The sequence below is a fragment of the Propithecus coquereli genome, unplaced genomic scaffold (genome assembly GCF_000956105.1).
Source record: "Propithecus coquereli isolate 6110/MARCELLA unplaced genomic scaffold, Pcoq_1.0 Scaffold160, whole genome shotgun sequence".
NCBI lineage: Eukaryota > Metazoa > Chordata > Mammalia > Primates > Indriidae > Propithecus > Propithecus coquereli.
Window position 1 is genome coordinate 2,007,798 of NW_012140525.1, and position 22,125 is coordinate 2,029,922.

Below are 22,125 nucleotides of genomic sequence, written 5' to 3' on the forward strand. Positions count from 1 at the left end.
ATATGTATTTAAAGATACTTTCCTTCTCATTGTTGGACTGGAACGTAAAGCTGTAGAAGCTGAAAAAAATAAAGAAACATATTAATTTAGTAATTTCCTGCCAATTCTATCTTAACATTATAGAACATTTCCTATGACATAATTTAGTGACCCTAATACATGTAATAAAGGTAGAAAATAGACAAGGCAAGGTTTACAGATTAAATTCAGCAAAATCATCTTTCTTATATCAACAGTTCTCTCATGGTCTTAGCCAAATAGATGTTCTGTTTATATTGTAAAAATAATAAGAATTTTAACAGTAGAATTCCAAGAATAGAGCAACAGACTTAATTTTATCCTGCCCTGATAGAAACTTAGGGTCTATAAGCATGGCAGAGGGCTGAGGGAATAGTTCTATGGCCTGGTAACAGAATTAGTAATCCTTAAGACACAGTCCCACATTGCTTTTCTGTCGAAAATAACAAATAGAGATTTAGGGATGGTTTATCTACAACACAATGGTCTACTATCATATTTAAGAATAAATTAACTAGATTATAAGTAACTAAATCAGATTGTCTTCCTATATTACCCAGTTGAGATTATCTTAATGAGTGAGGAAATTTTAAAGTTGAGTTTTTCCTTCTGTTTTTAATCAAGGTAGAGTCTGAGAGGTATGAAAAGACAAAGTAGGGATAATTCTTAAGTATGGAGTCCTTTGGGGAGAGAACAGGCCAAAGTAGGAGGAGAAGAGGGACTACTGGTATGAGCTTCTAGATTCTTAAACAAAGGGAGATGGGGAGATCACAAAATTCAGATTTAAAATTTTGGGGGAGGATCTGATAGCAATATTCAGTGTGATTCTGAAAATCAAGATATGGCCAGTTATGGTAAATTTGCCTTTGGTGGTTGACACCTACAACAAATGAATATAAATTTCAATGGCAGAGCTCAAAGTAGTCACTAATGAAAACAACATAAGTGATGAAAAAAGTCTTAAAGTGCCTACAAATCACTATACCATTACTTAGCTCTTCCTGCTTGCATATTTTTACCCTATTAACTTCCATCACTAACTTAGCCTAATTATTATTCCCATTCCTTTTTTCCAATCTGATATTGTCACTGTCCCAGTATAAGCTATATTCTCGTTACCACAATATTTATTAATTTTGTCCTAGATGGGGGAAAAAAACTTTGAATGACAGAGAATGATTAACAATGTCTTTTCCCTTATTATAAACACCACAAAGTCCATATGGTTCTATGTACATGATGCTACTTCCTTGACAATTTAGGGAATTATAAATAATGTAAATATAATAATTAATATAATTATATTATAACTATATTAATTCTGTAGCTAACCCAAAAAATACAAGACTCAGAGACTTCATCATAATTGGCACCCTATCTTATTTAATATTCAAAAAAATGAAAAAACAGAGGCTTTAGAAGACCTGGATTTTAGTCTTGCTTGACCACTAACTAGTGATTTTCTCAATTGTGTCTTTCCAAGTTTTTTTCTTTAAATAGTAAACTATTCTCAAATGAAATCTTAAATAAATGGATTAAAGCAGATACTGCGGTTGGAGCAGCCATGCAAGACACAAGCTCTAACCGTTCAGCATCCTCCCCTTCCTCAAGGAATTTCCAAAGGCTCTTGGGAATACAATTTAATGACCAATGAACTAGATTATCTCTAAGATTTATCCAATTCTATGAACTGCACTAAGTACATTCACTTTTCTCATCTAGTTCCCTTACTAACTAATGGCATGAAATTTTAAGAATCCCTCATGCTAGAGGGACTGGGGTGCAATTTGTGTACATGATACAGAGAAGAGCTAATTAGAACAATTGGAAAAGGAATCTAGCATGCTTTGCCTCATTAATGTATCTCCATAATATACTCTGATGAATTGAATTCACTAACCACAAAAATGAAGCTGTCATTAAGAGTACCACAGAATAAACCTTAAAATATTACCTTTTGGAAATATGCCACTAAAATTCTCTTTTTAAAACAAGCAGATTACTGCTGCTATTCATTCACTGCCAATCTTCTAAAATCTAAATAGCACTGATATCTACCCTAAGTTCTTATTTACCATTTAGAATCTTTAATTTCTATTTTCAGATTTCAAATCTCTGCCCCAGGAAAGTAGTGAAACATCAAGTATAAGGGTAAAGAGGTAAAATAAAATTTATTCAGGTTCTCTGCTGCATTCTTAGAGTGGAGAATTGTCCATTCTCTCAGGTTACAGAGAACTTAAAAGGAGATGTTCATTTTCTTGACTTTGACTTTATAGCTTGGAGAAGTTATTTCATTTGGAATATTATCAATTCTCAGAATCAGACACATATATATGCAAATTTTGAAATTAAAACCTACTTCCAAAGCCATTCCTAAAGTGAAATATTTTAGAATATTCATATCAATATACCACTCCATTACCATTAATGATTGAAAGCTGACTCTACTTATCAGAAATGGAAGACAAGTGAAAGGTTACCACATTGCAGAAATGTAGAGGGCACCATATAGACAAAATACTATGTGAATAGTACTCTCTAGAATTATACCACATGATGACCAAGGAAAAGGAAGAGAATAACAGTAAGACATAAAAGTGGCATTCATTCCAAGAATTATCTCATTTTATTCTTGGGCAAAATTTATTTACAGAAAAAGGGGAATGGTATACAAAGAAAGTTTGTTGATTTCTAAGATATAAGTAGAATAGCAAGATTCTTAGCTCCAAATTGAGCACTCTATCCCAAAACTAATGCTTTCCAAACTGGAAATTCTGACGTGCTGAGGAATCCTATTAAGCTGAAAATGACAACTGCCAGCTGATTTCTTACACCTAAAGGGAAGCCCCAAGCATTTACTAAATAGTGCTACACGATGTTCAATGTGTTACCATAAAGATGTTTGCTAAAAAATAAGTTTTCAAAAATCTGGGTTATATAGCTTTCTTTGCAGAACGTCAGCCTTTTATATGCTAATGTAACTATTAACATACCTCTCCAAAGGGAAGTGGGATATAATATAGTTTCCAAAACTTACTTAGCCATGAACCCCTTTTCTTCACACACACAAATTAACCTCCTCAGAATATTTTTTTGAGGAACACAATTTGAAAAACTGCTATCCTAATTTCCTCTTTAGTTAAGAGCTCTTTCTCACTACTTACCAAAAGTGGTGAGGGAATGGGTGTGTATGTGTGGGTTAATGTGGATTGATATTTTGTAATTTTTTAAAAAATTTGTTATGAAATGATATATTGTAAGATTTCTAGCAAATATAGTTTTTTTAAAAAACCGTGACTTTAGGCCGGCCCGGTGGTTCACGCCTGTAATCCTAGCATGCTGGGAGGCCGAGGCAGGCGGATTGTTTGAGCTCAGGAGTTCGAAACCAGCCTGAGCAAGAGCGAGACCCTGTCTCTACTAAAAATAGAAAGAAATTAATCGGACAGCTAAAAATATATATAGAAAAAATTAGCCGGGCATGGTGGCGCATGCCTGTAGTCCCAGCTACTCGGGAGGCTGAGGCAGAAGGATTGCTTGAGCCCAGGAGTTTGAGGTTGCTGTGAGCTAGGACAACGCCACGGCACTCTAGCCCGGGCAACACAGTGAGACTCTGTCTCAAAAAAAAAAAACCATGACTTTATATTTTGTTGACATCTATTTCTGGGTCTTATTTTTCTCCCCTTTTTGTAAGAAAAAATATTTTGGGGGAGAGTCAAAAAAAGTGGCACATTGTGCATTATACCAAAGAATTCCATTCCTAATAATGTCCCTTTACACTCCCTTCTCTCCTAAAATTCTATTCACTACCATTACTTGAGTTTATGTTTTTATAATTCTTGTTCTATTCAGACAATATATATTACCCAACAATTAAATAATAACAATGAAGGTAAATTTTCCTACAACTTTCGGGGGTCTTCCGTGGAACATCACTTGATGGAGAAGCAATGGAAGCAAGAAATTCATCCACCTGCTTCAAAGATAGGGCATTATGAAGAGTTTCTAGAGGACAAATAGATGGCACCATGGAATACAATTCAAAGCCTAGAAGAGAAAAAAACAAAAACAAAAAATAAAAGTTGGATATTCTAAAAATCAGTAATTAAAAAGAAAGAAAACCATTGCTTAGACCTGGACACTTTAGGTCTTTTCAATCTATCACATGCAAACACACAAGATATCTGAAGTCATGACACCAGATGCTATGCAATATGGAGTTGGAACAAGATGTGACAAAGATTTCTTTTTAAATGTAAATCATAATAGTACAGCATGCACACAATTTCATTCTATATTGGTAAAATCTAAGAATACTTAAAAAACAAACCTAGGGGAAAAAACAGAAAAAAATACAATTTTCCAGTCTTTAATTTTTAAAGTCAGGTCTATTCAATAGGTGAATAAACTGATGTCATGATGGGTCTCTGATGCCATCATGCTAAAGGTAATTTCTTGTTGAAAAATAATTCTGTAATTACTTGAGAAGAGTGACTTGAAACACTTTTCTAGGCATGTGAAGACCAACAATATTCTCTAAGATGATCCCCAAACAACATTCATTCACTTATGCTGGAATTAAAATTCCAAAACATATTTCACCTACCTTTACTGAATTAACACAATAATTGTACTACTAGAAATCATTGGTTGAGTAAAGTTAGGCCAAGTAAAAAGCAATACAAAGTACAAATACATTCATATTTAACAATGGCACAGAAATACAAAAATTTCATGAAACAACCATGCAGATATGTATTAATACAGTGAAACAAAAGCATTTAAACACAGTTTATTTTTTTTAAAACAGGATATAGGCTATTCCCTTTGTTTTTTTTTTTTAAAAGAAAATTACCTATTTAAACTTTATTCAACTGAATGGCTTTTAAAATTGCTTCTATATACTGCTAAAAATAACAAGTCTTTCTACATCTGTTCTTCCAAAAATTCAAACTAATTTTCCTCCAAGAAATACTCTTAATGCTTAAATAAGTTTTAGATAAAGTCCAATGCCATTAATTAAAAAGTAAAAATTAATTTAATTAAACTCAGACTGCAAAACTCTTTTCTTCAATAGGTATGTGTTTTAAAATCGACTGATATATGATTTATTTAAATTTTGGGAGAAAATAGTCACCAAAGAATTGCCTAGTTTTCAGCCAGAATAGGGAAACTTTGGTTAAAAGTCAATATAATTTTCCTATGAAAATAACCAAAGGACTTACAAAACTGTTATGTTTGATTTTCAGGTGCAAACCAAAGCATGACATTACACATACTTGAGAAACAAAAACAAAAAAGAAGACTATACCATAATAGCAGCTAAAGCACCTAAGTAAAGCACTAAAGAAATTAGGCTTGCACAACTGTTACATTTTTTTAAAAAGTCCAAGATTCATGCAAATAAGCGCAAACCCTTTCTTTGCATCACATTAAACTTAACAATGTGCTTTTTTCTTCTTTCTTCAGATTGTTTATAAGTCTTTTGTAACAATTCTTTTCTTTCATTTGCTTGTTGGATTTTATAACAGGCAAATGACAATATAATATAATGAAGTTCCTCTGGACTGTATTTTTTTCCACTTAACTTCAGTAAACTTTTCCTATAATGCACAATGAAAGGGTTAGCGCAGCAATTTAAAAAGCCACCCTGCTGATATGTTTAGAAGCTATAAAAACATACCACTGGAGCCTAGAAATTCCACAGAGGAAATGGACCAGCACCTATAGAGGTGTAGGTGTTCTGCACAGAGGCCCAGAAAATAAGGTAAATCACTGTCAGAAGATACTTGTTTCACCATGTTTCTTGAACTAAAGATGAAGGGAGGGGTAAGTCCATGATATGTGTTAAAGATGGAAGTAACATGAAAGTTAAGGGAAATAAAAAGTGAAAGGAAGAGTCAAATGACAATTCAAAGGACAAATAAGACAACACAGCAATAAAAAAAGGAAAGAGAAATCTTAAAAACCCAAAAGAAATATTTGTAGAATTGAAAGGAAAGTATTTTATATGCATTAAGTTGCATGTGTGCCAAATCCACTTTTTAAAAAGCCTAAACCAAAGGAATATAAATTATTTTCTGTTAAATTTAACAAAAGTGTTTTTCATTTTTTAAAAATCTCCAGTTAAACAGATTTATCCTAGATAAAATTTCAAATACTGGCTTTAAACACATAAGCATTCAGTACAAAAACTATTGTCTTAAACCTGTAATGTCTCCTTAGAATTTTTGTGACTTCTGTTTTTCTTGTGACTTCTGTTTTTCTTCTAAGAGGTTCTTAGGCATGTGGTTTCTTTAGAAGCTGCAGCTGTATCAAATAAAGATCTTTTTCTTCAGAAAGTATCATTTAAATAGCTACAACGGAGGGAAAGCACATTAAGCTTTAGGGCTAAATTTTCACTTGCTGAGGATGAGATCTTCTTACTCCACCTTCAAGTATCAGTGCACTGTTATTTAGATGTGTTGTTAAACGATCCAGATGGGAGAAAATGACCATAAACTTATGTTGAATTCTTATTAGCTTCATAAAAACTTTTGTAAGAACTGACTTGAGATTTTGAAAGACTTATTTGCAGTTAAAAAGAAAAAGAAAAAAAGTTCCAGGATAAAAGTACCTTCATTCCAAATAAAAGCAAAAACCTATAAATTTTCTTTTAAATTCTGTGAACCTGAATTATTTAAAAATGATCAGTAAATATTCCCTTTTGCCCCACAAGATCAAACTCTAAGTAAGAAGTTGTAATACTACAACAATTATGTTTATAAATAATAGTCATAAAGCACTTTCCTATTCAGCCTCAAAATTTGAATTTAACTGAATTGGGTTTCTAGATTTTAACTTAGTCTTCTTCCTATCAGGAGTCCTCCAAATTTTAAGAAAAAGCAGTGGTACCAAAAGGAATTGGTTGCTTGATAGCAGCAAACCATATTGCCACATGAGAACAAAGAGAATGCCGGACAAACTTTTCAGAGTGTTCTAGACCAAGTTGGGTTTTGCTTTAGCCAAAGAGCCAGGGATACGTGATGTTACACAGTGAAATCTGCATCACCTGGTTCCCAAGAACTTTTCAAAGACACATCTCATTTGGCTATTTGACATGGGTGACTCTGTGTTTTTTTAAGTATCTCAATAAAACAACCATGTGATCAGAAAAGGAATTAGGAAGGAAAAAAACATTAAAATTATTAAAAATTAAGTACAAATTAAAGATTATTAATTGTATTTTAAAAAATTGTGTGGACTGACCACTTGAGAAATTATAAAAAAAATTTTCAAGTGTTAATTTAGTAGTAAACTCATCATCACTGTGGCCATTTAAAAGTTTGACGAATAATGTTAAATTATTGTCTGAATTACAGGTGAAAAGGGAGCTAGACAGTATCAATAATTTGGGTGAATAAGAAGTTGGAATTGTATGCCGATTGACATTAAGGACGGAGAAATGAATGATACTGTATACCCCACATTTTGAAATAAAAGAAAAATAAAAAAGGAGTGAAGCAGGGGAGTATCTTTTAAAATAAAAGCAAAACGTACCATTGGTTGGGTGTCGAGCAAATGAGATAGAAAACCTTTTAACAGCAGAACCGCGTGTGGCGTCTGAGAAAGAGAAAAACAGGTACCTGAAATTCGTAACAGCTACCAAAAGAACACTCAAAAAAAGGGAGAAAAACAAATATATGAGGAGGTTAGAAAGGTGACATGCAGAAGGGACAATGCGAGAAGGTAATAAGCCAAATACTGGTTAAAAGAAATAAACTAGCTTGATGACCGAGGCAAAGTGTTGAAGAAATATATAAGAAAGAAAAGCAGGATGAACTGGCAATTCTGGTAAATCCATGTTTTACTGACTAAAGTAAATTTGTTGGTATCTGAGAAAAGTTTTATTTATTTATTTATTTTGAGACAGTCTCACTCTGTTGCCCAGGCTAGAGTGCTGTGGTGTCAGCCTAGCTCACAGCAACCTCAAACTCCTGGGCTCAAGGAATCCTACTGCTTCAGCCTCCCGAGTAGCTGGGACTACAGGCATATGCCACGATGCCCAGCTAATTTTTTCTCTATATATTTTTAGTTGTCCAGCTATCTTTTTAGTAGAGACGGGGTCTCACTCTTGCTTAGGCTGGTCTCGAACTCCTGAGCTCAGACGATCTGCCCACCTTGGCCTCTCAGAGTGCTAGGATTACAGGCGTGAGCCACTGTGCCTGGCTGAGAAAAGTTTTAAATAAAACTGATCCTGAAAGAGCTAACAGCACTCTTTTTAACAAAAGGGACAAGCTTCCATGAAACTCAAAAAGCATTGTGATCTCAACTCCTGACCTTGAGCGAGCCACCCACCTTGGCCTCCTAGCGTGCTAGGATTACAGGTGTGAGCCACTGTGCCCTGCCTCAAAAAAGCATTCTGAATATTAAAACTTAAGGTATATTAACGACATTAAGAGGATCTCCTTCAGCTGGGGATCCTAAAATATTCTCACCCTATATTTTTATAAAAATCTTGCCAATATATTTTCCTCTACTTATAAACATTCCATTCACTTTATTTTAATTAACTCAGTATCAATAACTAAAAAAAGGGTTAACAATGAACAAAAGTTTAAAAGATCAAAGAAAAATTTATGAACTATCAATTATCTAAAAGAAGAATACATATGCTGTAGTTCTAAATTTTCCATTTCAACAAACTACTTATTGTACAAGTACTGTAAGTCTAACTACCATTAACTGTCTGATGAAACATGGATCTCAAGTGGTAGATAACAGAGAGCACTGGTAGTCATTTAGGCAAAGGATGCTAGGATTCTACTTGAATCAGTCAGTGGTCTTAGACTTGCCTTTGAGAAATACTGCTCATGGGTGTGTGCATGGGTGTAGGTATGAATCTGTGTGTGCATGGGTGCACATACCATCTATGCAGCCAGAAGAGGTCAGCTTTTTACGATGAGTACGAGCATAATCCTGTAGGTTAGGTGCGCTTGAAGAACCCCCGAGCACCGAGGTGCTAAACAGGCCCGCACAGTGAGACCCTGATGGGAGTTAGAGAAAATACATACACAACGGGTGTTCTTCCATTCACATGGGGAATTCATGCAGCATGCAATTAAATGGCTCTTACCACACATAAGGCAGCCTTTGAAAGTGCCTTGCACAGGCTCACAATATGCTTGTAATGTCCTGGTGATGTCAATTTTAATACAATACTTCTAATCACTACCATTTATCATATGTACAAATGGGGTAATTTAACACTGGGCAAAGTGTTATCTTTCACGAAAAATTATATGTCTATACAATAATTAGATGAATACATCCTAAGTATTAAAAACATTACTGTAAAAATTAATTTAGGACAAGAAGGGACTCTGTTAATCACTTTGCAAGAGCAGGCCATATAAAAAACCTCTCCTAGCACAAATTTGGTCATATTAAATCAGTATTTTTAATGGATATCTATAAATGACAAATTTTTCCTGAAACCCCTGAATTAAGAAGTACTCATCTTTCTTATGAAATAAACTACAACAAAACTTATCTGTGAGAAGACCAAGTCCTTTCTGGTCATTCACTTTAAATTTCTAATACTTAACAAATGACTTAAGATCTTAATTAATAAGACCCCCAATGAAATACATTATGAGCAAATAAAATAGCCAGTATAAATCGATGCTTAATTTGTAGCAAAAGTCTTTATATTCAAGCAAAACTTTCACCACTAGGGAAGGATTAAATAAATTTCTATCAAACATACTATGATACATCAATAAGAAGGGATAATATATAAATTCCTATAAAGATACTGTGGGAATATTAAAAGCTATCATTACAAACTATATGTAATTAACTAAAGAAAGATCAAGTATGTAGGCATCAACACAGTTCATATACCTAGTATAGAGATCACAGTGCATACATAGTTATGAAATCTATTTATGCTTTTATTAAATCTATTAAGACAACTATTTACAAAAAATAATATGCCATTACTTCATACAGTTTATCAACCATGAGCTTAAAACCAAATGAGTTTAGAAAGGTCTTTTCCAATGTTGCTTTTAGTATTAGCAAAAAATCAATTATGTTCTCTATAGGTCAATAAAAAGTAAGACCGCCACTGTGCATTAGTTTTGCTTTGGTTTTCTTCAAGAGTTGCTCAAAAAGAAAATTAATATACCCATACAGGGTTTGAATACTCCCCACTTTAAAAATCTTTTTAATCAGAAAAATAGAAAGTTCTTTTTTGCATACAATAGCATCTTTTATCTTTATCAAGTGGGAAAATAAAGTTTCCTTCATAAATTAACTTATAGAGTACAAGATTAAAAACCAGCATTGGCAAGTGGACTAAGAGGTTACCACTATGGGCATTCAAAAGGGTTACATAACAAAATTAAATGTTATTTCTTATTCAGTTTATCAAAACTTAATTTGGAGTTGTACAACTCAACATTTCTGAACTAGTGCACATTAAATAAAAACTAAAGCATAGCATTTGGTCATGCTTTCACCACTTAAGAGTTTTACATGTGTGCACAATAATGAATTTAAGAAATATATAGACTACGATTTCCTTTACACCACATACCTACAGTAGGATTCTGCTTCTGTTCCACAAGAGTTCTTGCTGTTCGCAGGTAATTAGCATTTTCAGATACGACCTGCATAGGGAAACCAAAATAAATGAAGTAAAACAGTAAAATAAATTCAACGTCCATACTTCATATGCAGCCTGTTCCAGACAGACAAAGGTTAATAAGCTGTATGATAAATATTAGTAGAAACACATAAACATGAAAGATCATGCAAGATCCCCTTCTGAAGGGAGGCCATTTCATATGAGGTCCTTGCAATGAAGTGGTGCGAAGCAGGCATTCAGAATGAAACATCATGTATGAAACAAGACAGATGAAAAGAAACAATTAATAGATTGATATAATTTCACTCTTAAAAGAAGCCAAATGCCCACTCTTAAACAGCTCCTGTATTTGAAGGGGGAAAAAACAACCACAAACAAAAGAAAAGACAGACAGAGACTGTTGAGGTCACCACACAATTACTGTTCCATGCATGGGCTTTATCAGAGTAATCTTTAAATATTCACAGCCTTAATGGATACCATAATCCCTTTTCCTATAATCAAATGCATTATATTTCCAAAAGGAAATTGCTGAAATTATTAGAAAAGTCATGTGTGACAGCAGACCTTCCATTATAATAAAAATCACAGTATTTTAAGTTTCCAAATGTCATCACAGAAAGTCCTTCTGAAGTCATTTTATTTTGATCCATACTGTTGATGGGCACATACTCACTTTCCCCCTCTTATCTTAAAGAGAACTTTAAAATATTATACAGCTCAAAGGAATCATACTGTATGTATTCCTTAAATTAGATACTTCCAGATAATATTAATAGAATAATGAGGGAGAGAACCACCAATATGAGATGTATCCTGTTAATTAACAGTGGGCCACATAAATTTTGATATTTTAAATAATGTTTATATTCTCAGCAAATTCCAAATGGAATCTAATTTTTCAATTGTGGGGGAAAAGTTACTAAATTTTCTTACCATAATATTACATAATTTTGTTTCTGAAAGTTTTCAAGAACAATTAAGTCAAAGAAAGATTTCTTTCCTTTTTAAACAATTTTATTAACAAGCTAAATTTCCAGGAGAAGAAAATAATCATTTTTAAAATCCTGGATATTTAAAACCTTCTCAGTAAAAATGCTAAACACATGCAATGTCAGTGGTTTCTTTCCCTCAAATATTGTCAGATATCGTCAGTATTTTTAAATGAACTCAAAATTAAAAAACAGAAGGATTTACTCTGATGTGAAATATAAGGGATTAGATGTCCTCAAAGACAGTTGTTTGTTGCTCTGAATGCAGGGAGGAAAAATGTTTAATGAAGTAAAGTTTAAAAACCTGTTGCCATGAGCCAAAAATACTGGATGTGAAAGCCAATGATTTGGGGGAGACAGGGGAAGAAGTGATTTGTTCCCCTGATCTGCGTCTTCGACGCCCAGTACCCACACCACTGGTATAATGCAGCCAGGTACCAGTACCCTCTGGGCTAGACACACTCAGGGGGCTCTCTTCCTGGAAGTGAGAAAGGGGGCAAAAAAAAAAAAAAAAAAAAAAGCAGAGCATGCAAAGTTAGATACAACAGAGCCAAATGACCAGAAAGAAAAAAAAATACAGTTTGTTCGTATTTGCTTGTCAATTTTTTAAAAACTATTAAACAGCAATTTGGGAGCCAAATATTTCAATATTTGAGAATTTGATAGGAATGACTTATAAATCTAATTGCATGTGAAAAGAATTATAGAAATATCTTATTACCTTAAAACACATAAATATTTATACTGCTTAATAGTTGTCCCTTCCCTCTTAAAACTGGAAAGATATTAGTTAAGTTTCTTTTTTAGCAATTTTTAAAATATTAAAGTATTCTGCTTAATTTTAGATATTAAAGAGATTTAATGCTATTTTGGATGAACTTTTCAACCCAAAGCACTGAAGAATCGTGCAAAGGGTTAAAGAGATTTCAATGTATATAACTTAGAAAAGAAAATCTGTCGGACATTAAAAAAAAAAAAATCCAAGATCTTAAAATGGATTCAAGTTGTATTTGTTTACACTTTCAAGCTATCTATTTGTTTATCCCCTCCAGAGATTATTTACAGAGTTTGGTAGGCAAAACATGCAGCAAACATTCTCATTTTATGTTTGCATGTTCAGGTTTCAGACAGTGAGGACAGAGCAAAATCTACTTGCACAAAATGAAGAGAATAGTCTTTTTCTCTGTGTGTCTTTTGGAAGTACAAACTTCTGATATCCATGGAGATGATGGACGCTGGAAAAAGTCGTCAGAGTTTTACTTGAATAATTTACCTTATGGAAGTAAAAGTTTAGCATGGCATAGAAATAATTTCTTGAAATCAACTGTTTAAGTATTTATGAGAAAAAGGTTTACATATGTGTTCTGTGTTTTAAAAGTTAACAAGGGCAGCGATTTTGTTGAAGGTTTTACAAATATAGATGAGTTACAAAATGGAGACAATAATACATTTTTCTGTATCAGTGTTATTTATATAGGCTTTTTGGAAGGCAGAGAAGAGAGGGTAGTGGTGAAATTCTGAACACTTTGATTAACTGTAGACTGACTACTTATTCCACCACACATCAAAATCACTGCCCTCACACAAACAGTAGTTTAAGTTATATTAATATAGGTTATTTTCTGACTTTCTGAAGTTAAGGATACCTGAACATAACTTCAGATTTCTCATTTTTCAATTAAACTATAATAGAATAATCCTAAATTCTATGATCGTTAACCACCCTCTTTTTCTTTTAAGCACCTCTTATAATTAATTTAAAATATCGCATTCAAGAGAACCTTAACTAGCATATAATTTCCATTATAAAGTTATAAAAATCTACTTTATTGACAGATGTTTTTCTATACAAAATTGCCAAACTGGAACACATGTATGTTTGAAATTTGAGACTCATAAACCACTTACGTTTGTATAATTTCGGGCTGTAGAAACAAGCAAAATTCCTTTTGTTTTTGTTGTTTATATTTTCACCCATCAACTGCTAAATAATATTATACCTCATTCTTTAGACTTGGTTTAGTTAAGCAAAAAAATCTTTTTCTAACTTAAAAGTTGATGGTTATTTCTATCTTAAAGTTAATTTCTTGCTTTATATTTTTACCAGAGCATTTAGAAAACATTTATAAGCACTGACCTCAATCAGTGCTAGAAGACTCATCATATAGAATGTAAAGATGACCCAAAATAAAAGTTATTTAAAAAGTATAAAAATGTATACAGATGTTAAAGCTTTACTTAAGCTTCATTCTAATTGCTCAACTGTCCTTTTAAATGTTTTTTTAGTAGTTACTCAAATATTCTATTAGTGAGCATAAGAATTAGTCTAACCTATTTATTTATAGATCTTTACAAAGGTAAATTTTTCAATTATATCATCAAATTTTCAAATTTCTATACAGACTCTGCAATCAAGCTAACAATTTAGAATTTCACTTCTTAATCAAAAGTGTCATTGGAATCAGTTATTGCTAAAGCATCTCTGGCAATCCCTCTCTACTTTTAACCAAAAATTATTCCTGATTCATTAAATCAGACTTTTTAAAAAGTTTTTCGCTGAAGAATAACCTGAGAATAACCAGCTTATAAAGTTCTTAGAAAGGCCTTATTATTTCCTGACTGCCTCTATATTTTTGGAAATTTATTTGAAAAATGGACAAAATTGACAAAAAAAATTTGTTAGGTTCCCAAGTTCCATAATTAAAGCTGTATTTTCTTTTCTGTTTTACTAAAATATAGTTAGTTTGCTTTATGAAAAACATGTTCTGACATATATACTTACTTCATTTGTAGTCATCTTCCTAGATCTTGGAAGTGGAGACTTCCTGTGTATATGAATTGGCTCTGATACCATTGGTTTAAACAATATTACAGCTCGATCGACCTCATCTTTTTTAGAAGTATGTGGTTCGTCGTCATTATCAATTTTAAAAGATCTCCTGCCTTCATTCTGTGTGCAAAGAATATAACATACTTTTAAAATTCAGATTAAAAACATCTCTTCTGATGAACAAATTCAAACCACCACTGGTATAGTCACTTGAAGTACATATAAAAGTTTGTTTACTCAAATGAATTAATATTAATTGAACTCTTATAACAGCCTAGTATTATGTGAGTACTGTGAGAGAAATGACAGTCTCTGATTTCATAAAATACCTACACTCTATGGAGAAATTAAACAGTAAAATGACAATTAAAGATCAAATAAAACAAAGTGTTTAGTTGAATTTGATCAAATGCACAAGTAGATAATAATAAATGACAGTTAGAAAGAGGTCAGTTTTGTTATACAGAAATGTCACCAACATGAGCACGAACTAAAACAAAATTTGAATTTATAAATTTTAGAATATTTAAATCTTTTCCAAATATTTCCAGTAAGTGTGATGATTGCGTAAAAAATAACAATCATTCGATGACCCACTAAATATTTACTGAGTATGTACCATGTGCCAGGAACTATTAGGACACAGATGAATAAAATACAGTCCCAGATTGGGAGAATCTCACACAGACAAGTTAAAAAATTTCTATCTGTAATAGAATGGATAAATTGGGCCATAGTCATACAGTAAAACGTATTTTAAAGCAGTAAGAATGGACAAACTAAAACTAAATGCAACTACATTGATGAATCTTATAAATATAATATTAACCAAAAGAAGCCAAGCTGAGTATATAAAAACCCTCATCAAACTAAGGGCTACAGAGAATAAGAAAGAAGTTCTTTGACTAGGTATGGGATATCTAAAACTTCAAACAATCATCATAGTTTTTAATAAAACATTGAGTGTCCACTATCACTAAATTTATTCATTTTACTAGACATCTGTCATCATTAATGGATGATATGATCATATACATAGAAAATCCAAATGACTCTATGAGTAAATTATTAGAATAACAGTACATAGCAAGTTTGCTAGTTATCATATACAATCTTTATACAAAAATGAGTTAAGGCCAGGTGCGGAAGCTCATGCCTGCAATCCTAGCACTATGGGAGGCCATGGTGGGAGGATTACTTGAGGCCAGGAGGCTGAGACCAGCCTGAGCAAGACCCTGTCTCTATGAAAAATAGAAAAATTAGCCAGGCATGGTGGCATGCACCTGTAGTCCCAGCTACTTGGAAGGCTGAGGCAGGAGGTTCACTTGAGCCCAGGAGTTTGAGCTTGCAGTGAGCTATGATGATGCCATGCCACTGCACTCTAGGCCCAGATAACAGAGTTAGACCCTGTCTCAAAAAAAAAAAAAAAAAAAATTAAAATTCAATATGATACTATTGTACCAGATAGATAGTACCAAACAGAAATGGTAATTTAAATAAACCATTTTTTATAGCATCAAAAACTATAAAAAAAAATCTAGGAAATAATCTGACAAAAAAGCTATAAGACTTAATTAAAAAAATCATAATTTTAATCAAAAAATAAAAAGTATAGCTAAATAAATTCAGAAATATATCAACTCCTTAGACTAGAAAACCCAATATTGCAGAAGTGTCATTGTTCACAAAATTGATCTGCAGAATATAATCCCAATCAAAATCCCAAAAAGTTCTTTTCAGAACATTATAAGATAATCATAAAATGTATACAGAAATGCAAGAAACCTGAAATATTCAATGTAATCTTGAAGAAAAACAAAGCTGGAGGAAAGAGACAAAGAGAGCAACAGAGCAATACTAACAGTTTAGAAACCAACCCACAATATATGTCTTCAATATCAGAAGTAGTACTGCAGGCAGTAAGGAAAGGATGAACAGTTGAATATATCGTTCTGGGACTAGTTACCCATAAAGGGAAAAAAACAAAACTGGACTGCATGCACATCACACATACTGTATGTAAAAAAGTCAGTTTCAGTGAATTAAAGAAATAAGGAAAGAAAATGATGCCAGATGAAAGAAGAATTGCAGGAAGGAATAAGAAACAATGGGAATGGAAAATATGTAGGTAGATTTAAATTGACTTATAAGACATGCTCTAACACATATAGCTATTTCCTTAAGAAAATACGCACATACATTCTAATAGGCCAATATTTTAACACAATATTCTAAAATATTCAAATATTCCAAGTCTAAATGAATAATAATGACCTGTGGGATTTAAAATATATTTTCTAAAATATATATACTTAAAATACATGACAAAAATAACATAAAAGGTGGAAAAGAAAGTAAGAAAATCATTAAGATGTTTTAAGATGCTTACATTTTCTAGTTAATAGAAGTGTTAATTTATATTAGCATTTAACAAGTCAGGAATTCATGTCATTAGCCCGAGGGTAACCAACCATTCAAAGAAGAGTAAAAGAATGGAAAATTACCAGGTATCCTATTGAAGGGGGAAAATACTTAACACGAAAGGCAGCAAGAAGCGAGAAAAAGGACTATAAAACAGGTAGGGCAAACAGAGAACAAATAGTAGAATAGTTTAAGATGATACAATAAATCTCAAATATATTAATAACAGATTCTACGAGAGAAGTATTAATACATTACTAGCCACTAGATGTAATGAATTAACTTCTCTCCTATACATCTAGAATGGTATTAGGTACCATCCTTGGGACAACTGACAATACAGTCACTCAAACTATTCTATATTGCGTGGTTCAGATGAAGAACCTGTGAAAGGCTAATAACACTTAAAGGGAAGAAACATGATTAGAAATAAGAGGATACTCTTTACAATGAGAAAAGGATTAATCTACCAGGAAGACAGATCAAAATACCATTAGAAATATACACATACAAACTGAAGCTCAATATCAGCTAAGAAGCAAAAACCCTAATATATAGCACAGGTTTTTTTACTAATATATACCGGTACTTCCTGGGCAAATCCTAGGAATAAGGATAAATTAGAAATAGATCAGCTTTTCCAGTGATTAAAAACCCATTTTGAATCACCATAATCACTACCTGAATTAAGATGATCTAGGATTACTACTTCTCTTACAGTTCCCCTAGACTAGCTCCCCATCAAAAGCAAAAGTAAATCCTACTGGAAGAATACTGTATCAACCACAACTTCAAATTATCTCTGCAGTTTTTAATATTCAATGTCCAATATTCCATCAATAATAGCCTGGAGTATAAGAAAATATCAAAAATCAAGAGAAAAAAACAAGATGATCCACTGGTGATCCAGATAATGATGTCACCAGCTACAAACTTTGTAATACCTGAAATTAACATGTTCACATAATTAAAAGTGAAACTAAAAATTTCACTTAAGAAAGAACTAGAAATTATAAAAAGAACCAAACAGGAATTCTAGAGCTGAAAAACATAGTAATTAACCCTACTTATTATGTTCTAAAATTAAAAACTTGACGGGTAAGGTTTAACAGCAGATTAAAAATAACTAAAGACAGAGTTAGTGAACTGGAAGAGAGATACAAAGTAAATATTGTGCCTTGAAGCTTAGAGAGAAAAAAAGATAAAAAATACAGACAAGAGTATAAGAAATACATGGCCAAAGAGTTTAAGATACATGGTAAGTAAGCCTAATACATGTGTAACTTAAATCTCAGAAAGAGAGGAGAGAATGCTTATAGAGTAATTATTTAAACAGATAATGCCTGCAAATGTTCCAAAAAACAACGAAAGACATCAAATCACATGTACAGGAAACACCATCAAGCCTAAGCAGGCATATCAAAATAAAACTGCTGAAAATGAAAGAATCAGATAATGTTGAAAGCCTCTTCAAGAAGGAAAAAGAATTTAAAAAGAGAGCAAAAGAAACACATAAAAGATGAAAAAATACAATACAAATAATAAGGTGGTGCAATTAATCTAAATACATCAGTAATTACATTGAATGATTAAATTTGCCAAGTCAAAGGCCAAGATTATTATAAATATAAATTAAAACACAAAACCTAAATATATGCTGCTTACAAGTCACACATCATAAATGCAAGAATACAGAAAGGTTAAAAGTGTAAAATAATTAAAAAAAAAAAAAAGACATCAAGAAAAAGCTAAACCAAAACAAAGCTGGTGTAGCTATAATACCAAAGTGGACTATAAGGCGAGCATTTTCTAGGCAGAAACAGGGACATTTCATAATGAGAAAAATGTATAAGGAAAATACGAAAATTCCAAATTTGTATGCATAGCTTCAAAATGTGAATCAAAAATTCTCAAAACTGTAAGAGACAACAGAATCACAGTGGAATATTTTCACACATCATTTTAAGTAATTGACAGAGCAAGAAGACCAAAAAATCTTTTAAGGATACAGAAAATTTGAACAATACTATTAATAAATTTTATCTGACTTATATTGAACACTTGTACTGAATAAAGGACAAGAGAAAATACATACTTTTCAAGTGTATATGTGGCATTTATCAAAAATTAACCATATGCAGGCCCATAAGGCAGTTCCCAATATATTTCAAAGCAAAGAAATCATACCAAGTATATTCTCTGACAAAAGTGAAATTAAGCTAGAAGCATCTGATAATAAAAGCTTATATGTAAAATTTCCATATGTTTGCAAATTAAAGAATCTCTAAACTCATGAATCAAACAAAAATTACATAGAAATCATAAAGGATCTTGAACTGAATGATAAAACATACTTGTGTGCTGCAGCTGAAACCATGCTTAGAGGGAAATTTATAGCTCCAAATGCAAATATTAGAAAAACAAAACTTGAAAATACATAATCTGAGTAGCCACCAAAATAAGTTAGAGTTATGTCAATAAAACAAATCCAAGGAAAGTAGAAGTAAGGAAATAGAAACATAACATGAGAGGTTAATGAAATTAAAAGACATATGCACAATAGAGATAATCAACAAGGGAAATTGTTGGTTCTTTGAAAAGACTAAGAAATCATAAATCCTTGCCAGTACTCAAGAAAAAAATGAGAAAAAGCACACAACAAACTTACCATTATGGAAAAAGGGACATTACAGATCTTATAGACAATAAAAAGATAATATAAAGATATTATGAACTATATTCCCTAAATTTGAAAATTTAGATAAAAGAAAAGCATGACTTACCAAATGGATATAAAAAGAGAAAAATTGAATGGTACTGTATCAATTAAAGAAATTGAATCTATAATTTAAAATATTCTCATAAAGAAAACTCCACATACGATGACTACCAAACAATAAATTTTAACAAATACATCAGGGAGAAATAACACTGATCTTATACAAAACCTTCCAAAGACAGAATTTAATCCTTACTACTGTAAGGATTAAAATGCAATAATTCTTGCCAAGTGCTTAGCATGGAACAGTCTTCAAGTAAAACAACAACAAAAAAAACAAAACAAAAACTATAGTTACGCATTCTAAACACTGGGCTTAAAATCCAAACAATCTAAATAAAAGATAAAATTCATAAGTATGCTAATATGCCTAAAAATGCTGTCTACCCAAATCATACTTAAAAAAATTGTAAGCCATTTTGCTACTTACTAGTTGAAAGAAGAATTATGTAGTACATAATAAAAACTCCTATAGAAACCCCATAAAAGTCTAGAACGAAAGTAAGCAAGCACTGAAAGTTCTATCTTCATTACCTCTCTGGAAGCTGGTCTATATCCATAACCAGATGGTAAATTTTTGTCTTCTTCACAGCCTTTGGCTCCCGGACTAAAGTGTAATTCAACATGAAAGCGTTCCTCTGAGGAAAGATCCTAAAAAATATGACAGATTTTTAAAATGAGAAACTTCAAGCTATTTATTTCTGGAACCACACAAATCAAGAGCTCTGTTTACCTTGTTAGGATCCTCATAAAGCATGATAACAATCTGAGTCATGTAGTTGAGTTCATTGACCACGTTTAAATAATCCATGGCTCGTTTCCACTGTTCATCCTTTGATTCCTGAACAAAAGGTATATAGGGCAAGCATTTTCTCATACTGCATTACTTGAAAATCACTTTATTGTCACTATGGTAGCTTATTTCATCCTGAGTGATATCACACAAATAAGGTGAATACTTACATGTACAATCTTTCAAATAATTCCATTACATATAAAAGTCTTAATAAGTTACCTAAGTTTGTTTAAGTAAATTGTTAATATTTACCAGTACTCTTACCTGTAGTACAGGTTTGAGTATCCCTAATGAGAAAATCCAAAATCGAAAATGCTCCAAAGTCCAAAACTTTTTGAGCACCTAATTGGGTTTTTGGATTAGGGATGCTACACTGATAAGTATAATGCAAATATTACAAAATCTGAAACACTTCTGGTCCCAAGCATTTTGGATAAATGATATTCATCTTCATTCGAAACTCTAGTAACTTTAAAAAAAAAAAAAACAGCTTATACAAAGTAAAAAATAAAGACTCTCTTGAAATATTATACCCATTACTAAATTCTGAGGGTAAGGGACAGGTTTTAACCTTATAAGTCCCAAAGTACCTAATATAGTATCATGGTTCATAACCATAGAATATTATAAGAGTAGTGCTATTTTGTTCCCACCATCAGATACATGTCTATCTATGGTGATACTCAAAATATCACAGCACGAGGTGACATACATAAATTCTATTGATCTTACCATCTACTTCAGCATTCCTTCATCTTCATTTAGAGAATCATTGGTCTTTATACATGTAATGGTAGAGAATTAGAACTGAAAGGAATCTTAGAGAGTATGTACTACAAAAGCATTCAAAGTAGAATATTCTACCTGAAAAGGTAAAACTACTCAAAGTACCAAGTCTATAGTAAATAGTCAACAGGGTCTATTTAGACCATATGTACTACACAGATAAATTTCCTTCATTGCATACATGTAATAAACATTACAAATGCATAAAAGCACTCAGCACCTTTTTGTATACAGTAATAGTATACAATATTTTGGATTTTGATATTGAATGTGCCTTGTTTTAAAAAATAAATTATAAGACCACGTACTGACTATATACTTTTTTAAAAAATTCAGCATATATTTCCTTTTATTTTAGACATATATTCCTAAACTAAGCAATACTCTAGTAAAAAGTGTGTGTGCGTGTGTGTGTGTTTAGGAGGTGACATGTGCAAAGATGTGTAGTTTTTCAAAGTTGATAAGGGAAAACATAAATTAGCTTAGCATTATTGAGTTTCGCTAAATATAAATTACTGTAAATGAGTTTAAATGAAATACTGAAAATTTTCATTAGGTGAATAGATCAATTAGACTTTGTGATACTACATTATTAAGAACATCACCTAATATCCAATGCAGTGGTACAGTTAGATTTTGCTAGGTCTGCTCTAATGAATAATATTAAACAATATTTAGCAGTAACTTGTAAAACGTAATTAAGAAGCCTCAAAACACTTTTTAAAATTAAGGCCCATTACACATATTCCCTGAAATCATTTTTATAATCTTATTTCCTTAACAAACCTTAAAAAACATCTATTACAGAAAGGTAGATTTTATCCAGTTTATTTGGAATAATCTAAAATTACAATTGGGAATACACCAAACATG

The 22,125-nt window shown here is 32.0% G+C and overlaps 1 protein-coding gene across 1 annotated transcript in view; it reads right to left on the minus strand.

The window, feature by feature from the left end:
- The window catches only part of PPIP5K2 (diphosphoinositol pentakisphosphate kinase 2), a 91,684-nt gene that overhangs the window by 5,162 nt on the left and 64,397 nt on the right, over window positions 1-22,125 (minus strand). The window contains exons 15-23 of the mRNA XM_012641054.1: window positions 20,404-20,511; window positions 20,205-20,321; window positions 14,423-14,590; window positions 11,945-12,118; window positions 10,598-10,670; window positions 8,922-9,041; window positions 7,555-7,617; window positions 3,922-4,062; window positions 3-59 (exon numbers count right to left, since the gene is read on the minus strand). Of these exons, the coding sequence (XP_012496508.1) occupies window positions 3-59; window positions 3,922-4,062; window positions 7,555-7,617; window positions 8,922-9,041; window positions 10,598-10,670; window positions 11,945-12,118; window positions 14,423-14,590; window positions 20,205-20,321; window positions 20,404-20,511 (1,021 nt within the window). The remainder of the gene's footprint in view (window positions 1-2; window positions 60-3,921; window positions 4,063-7,554; window positions 7,618-8,921; window positions 9,042-10,597; window positions 10,671-11,944; window positions 12,119-14,422; window positions 14,591-20,204; window positions 20,322-20,403; window positions 20,512-22,125) is intronic.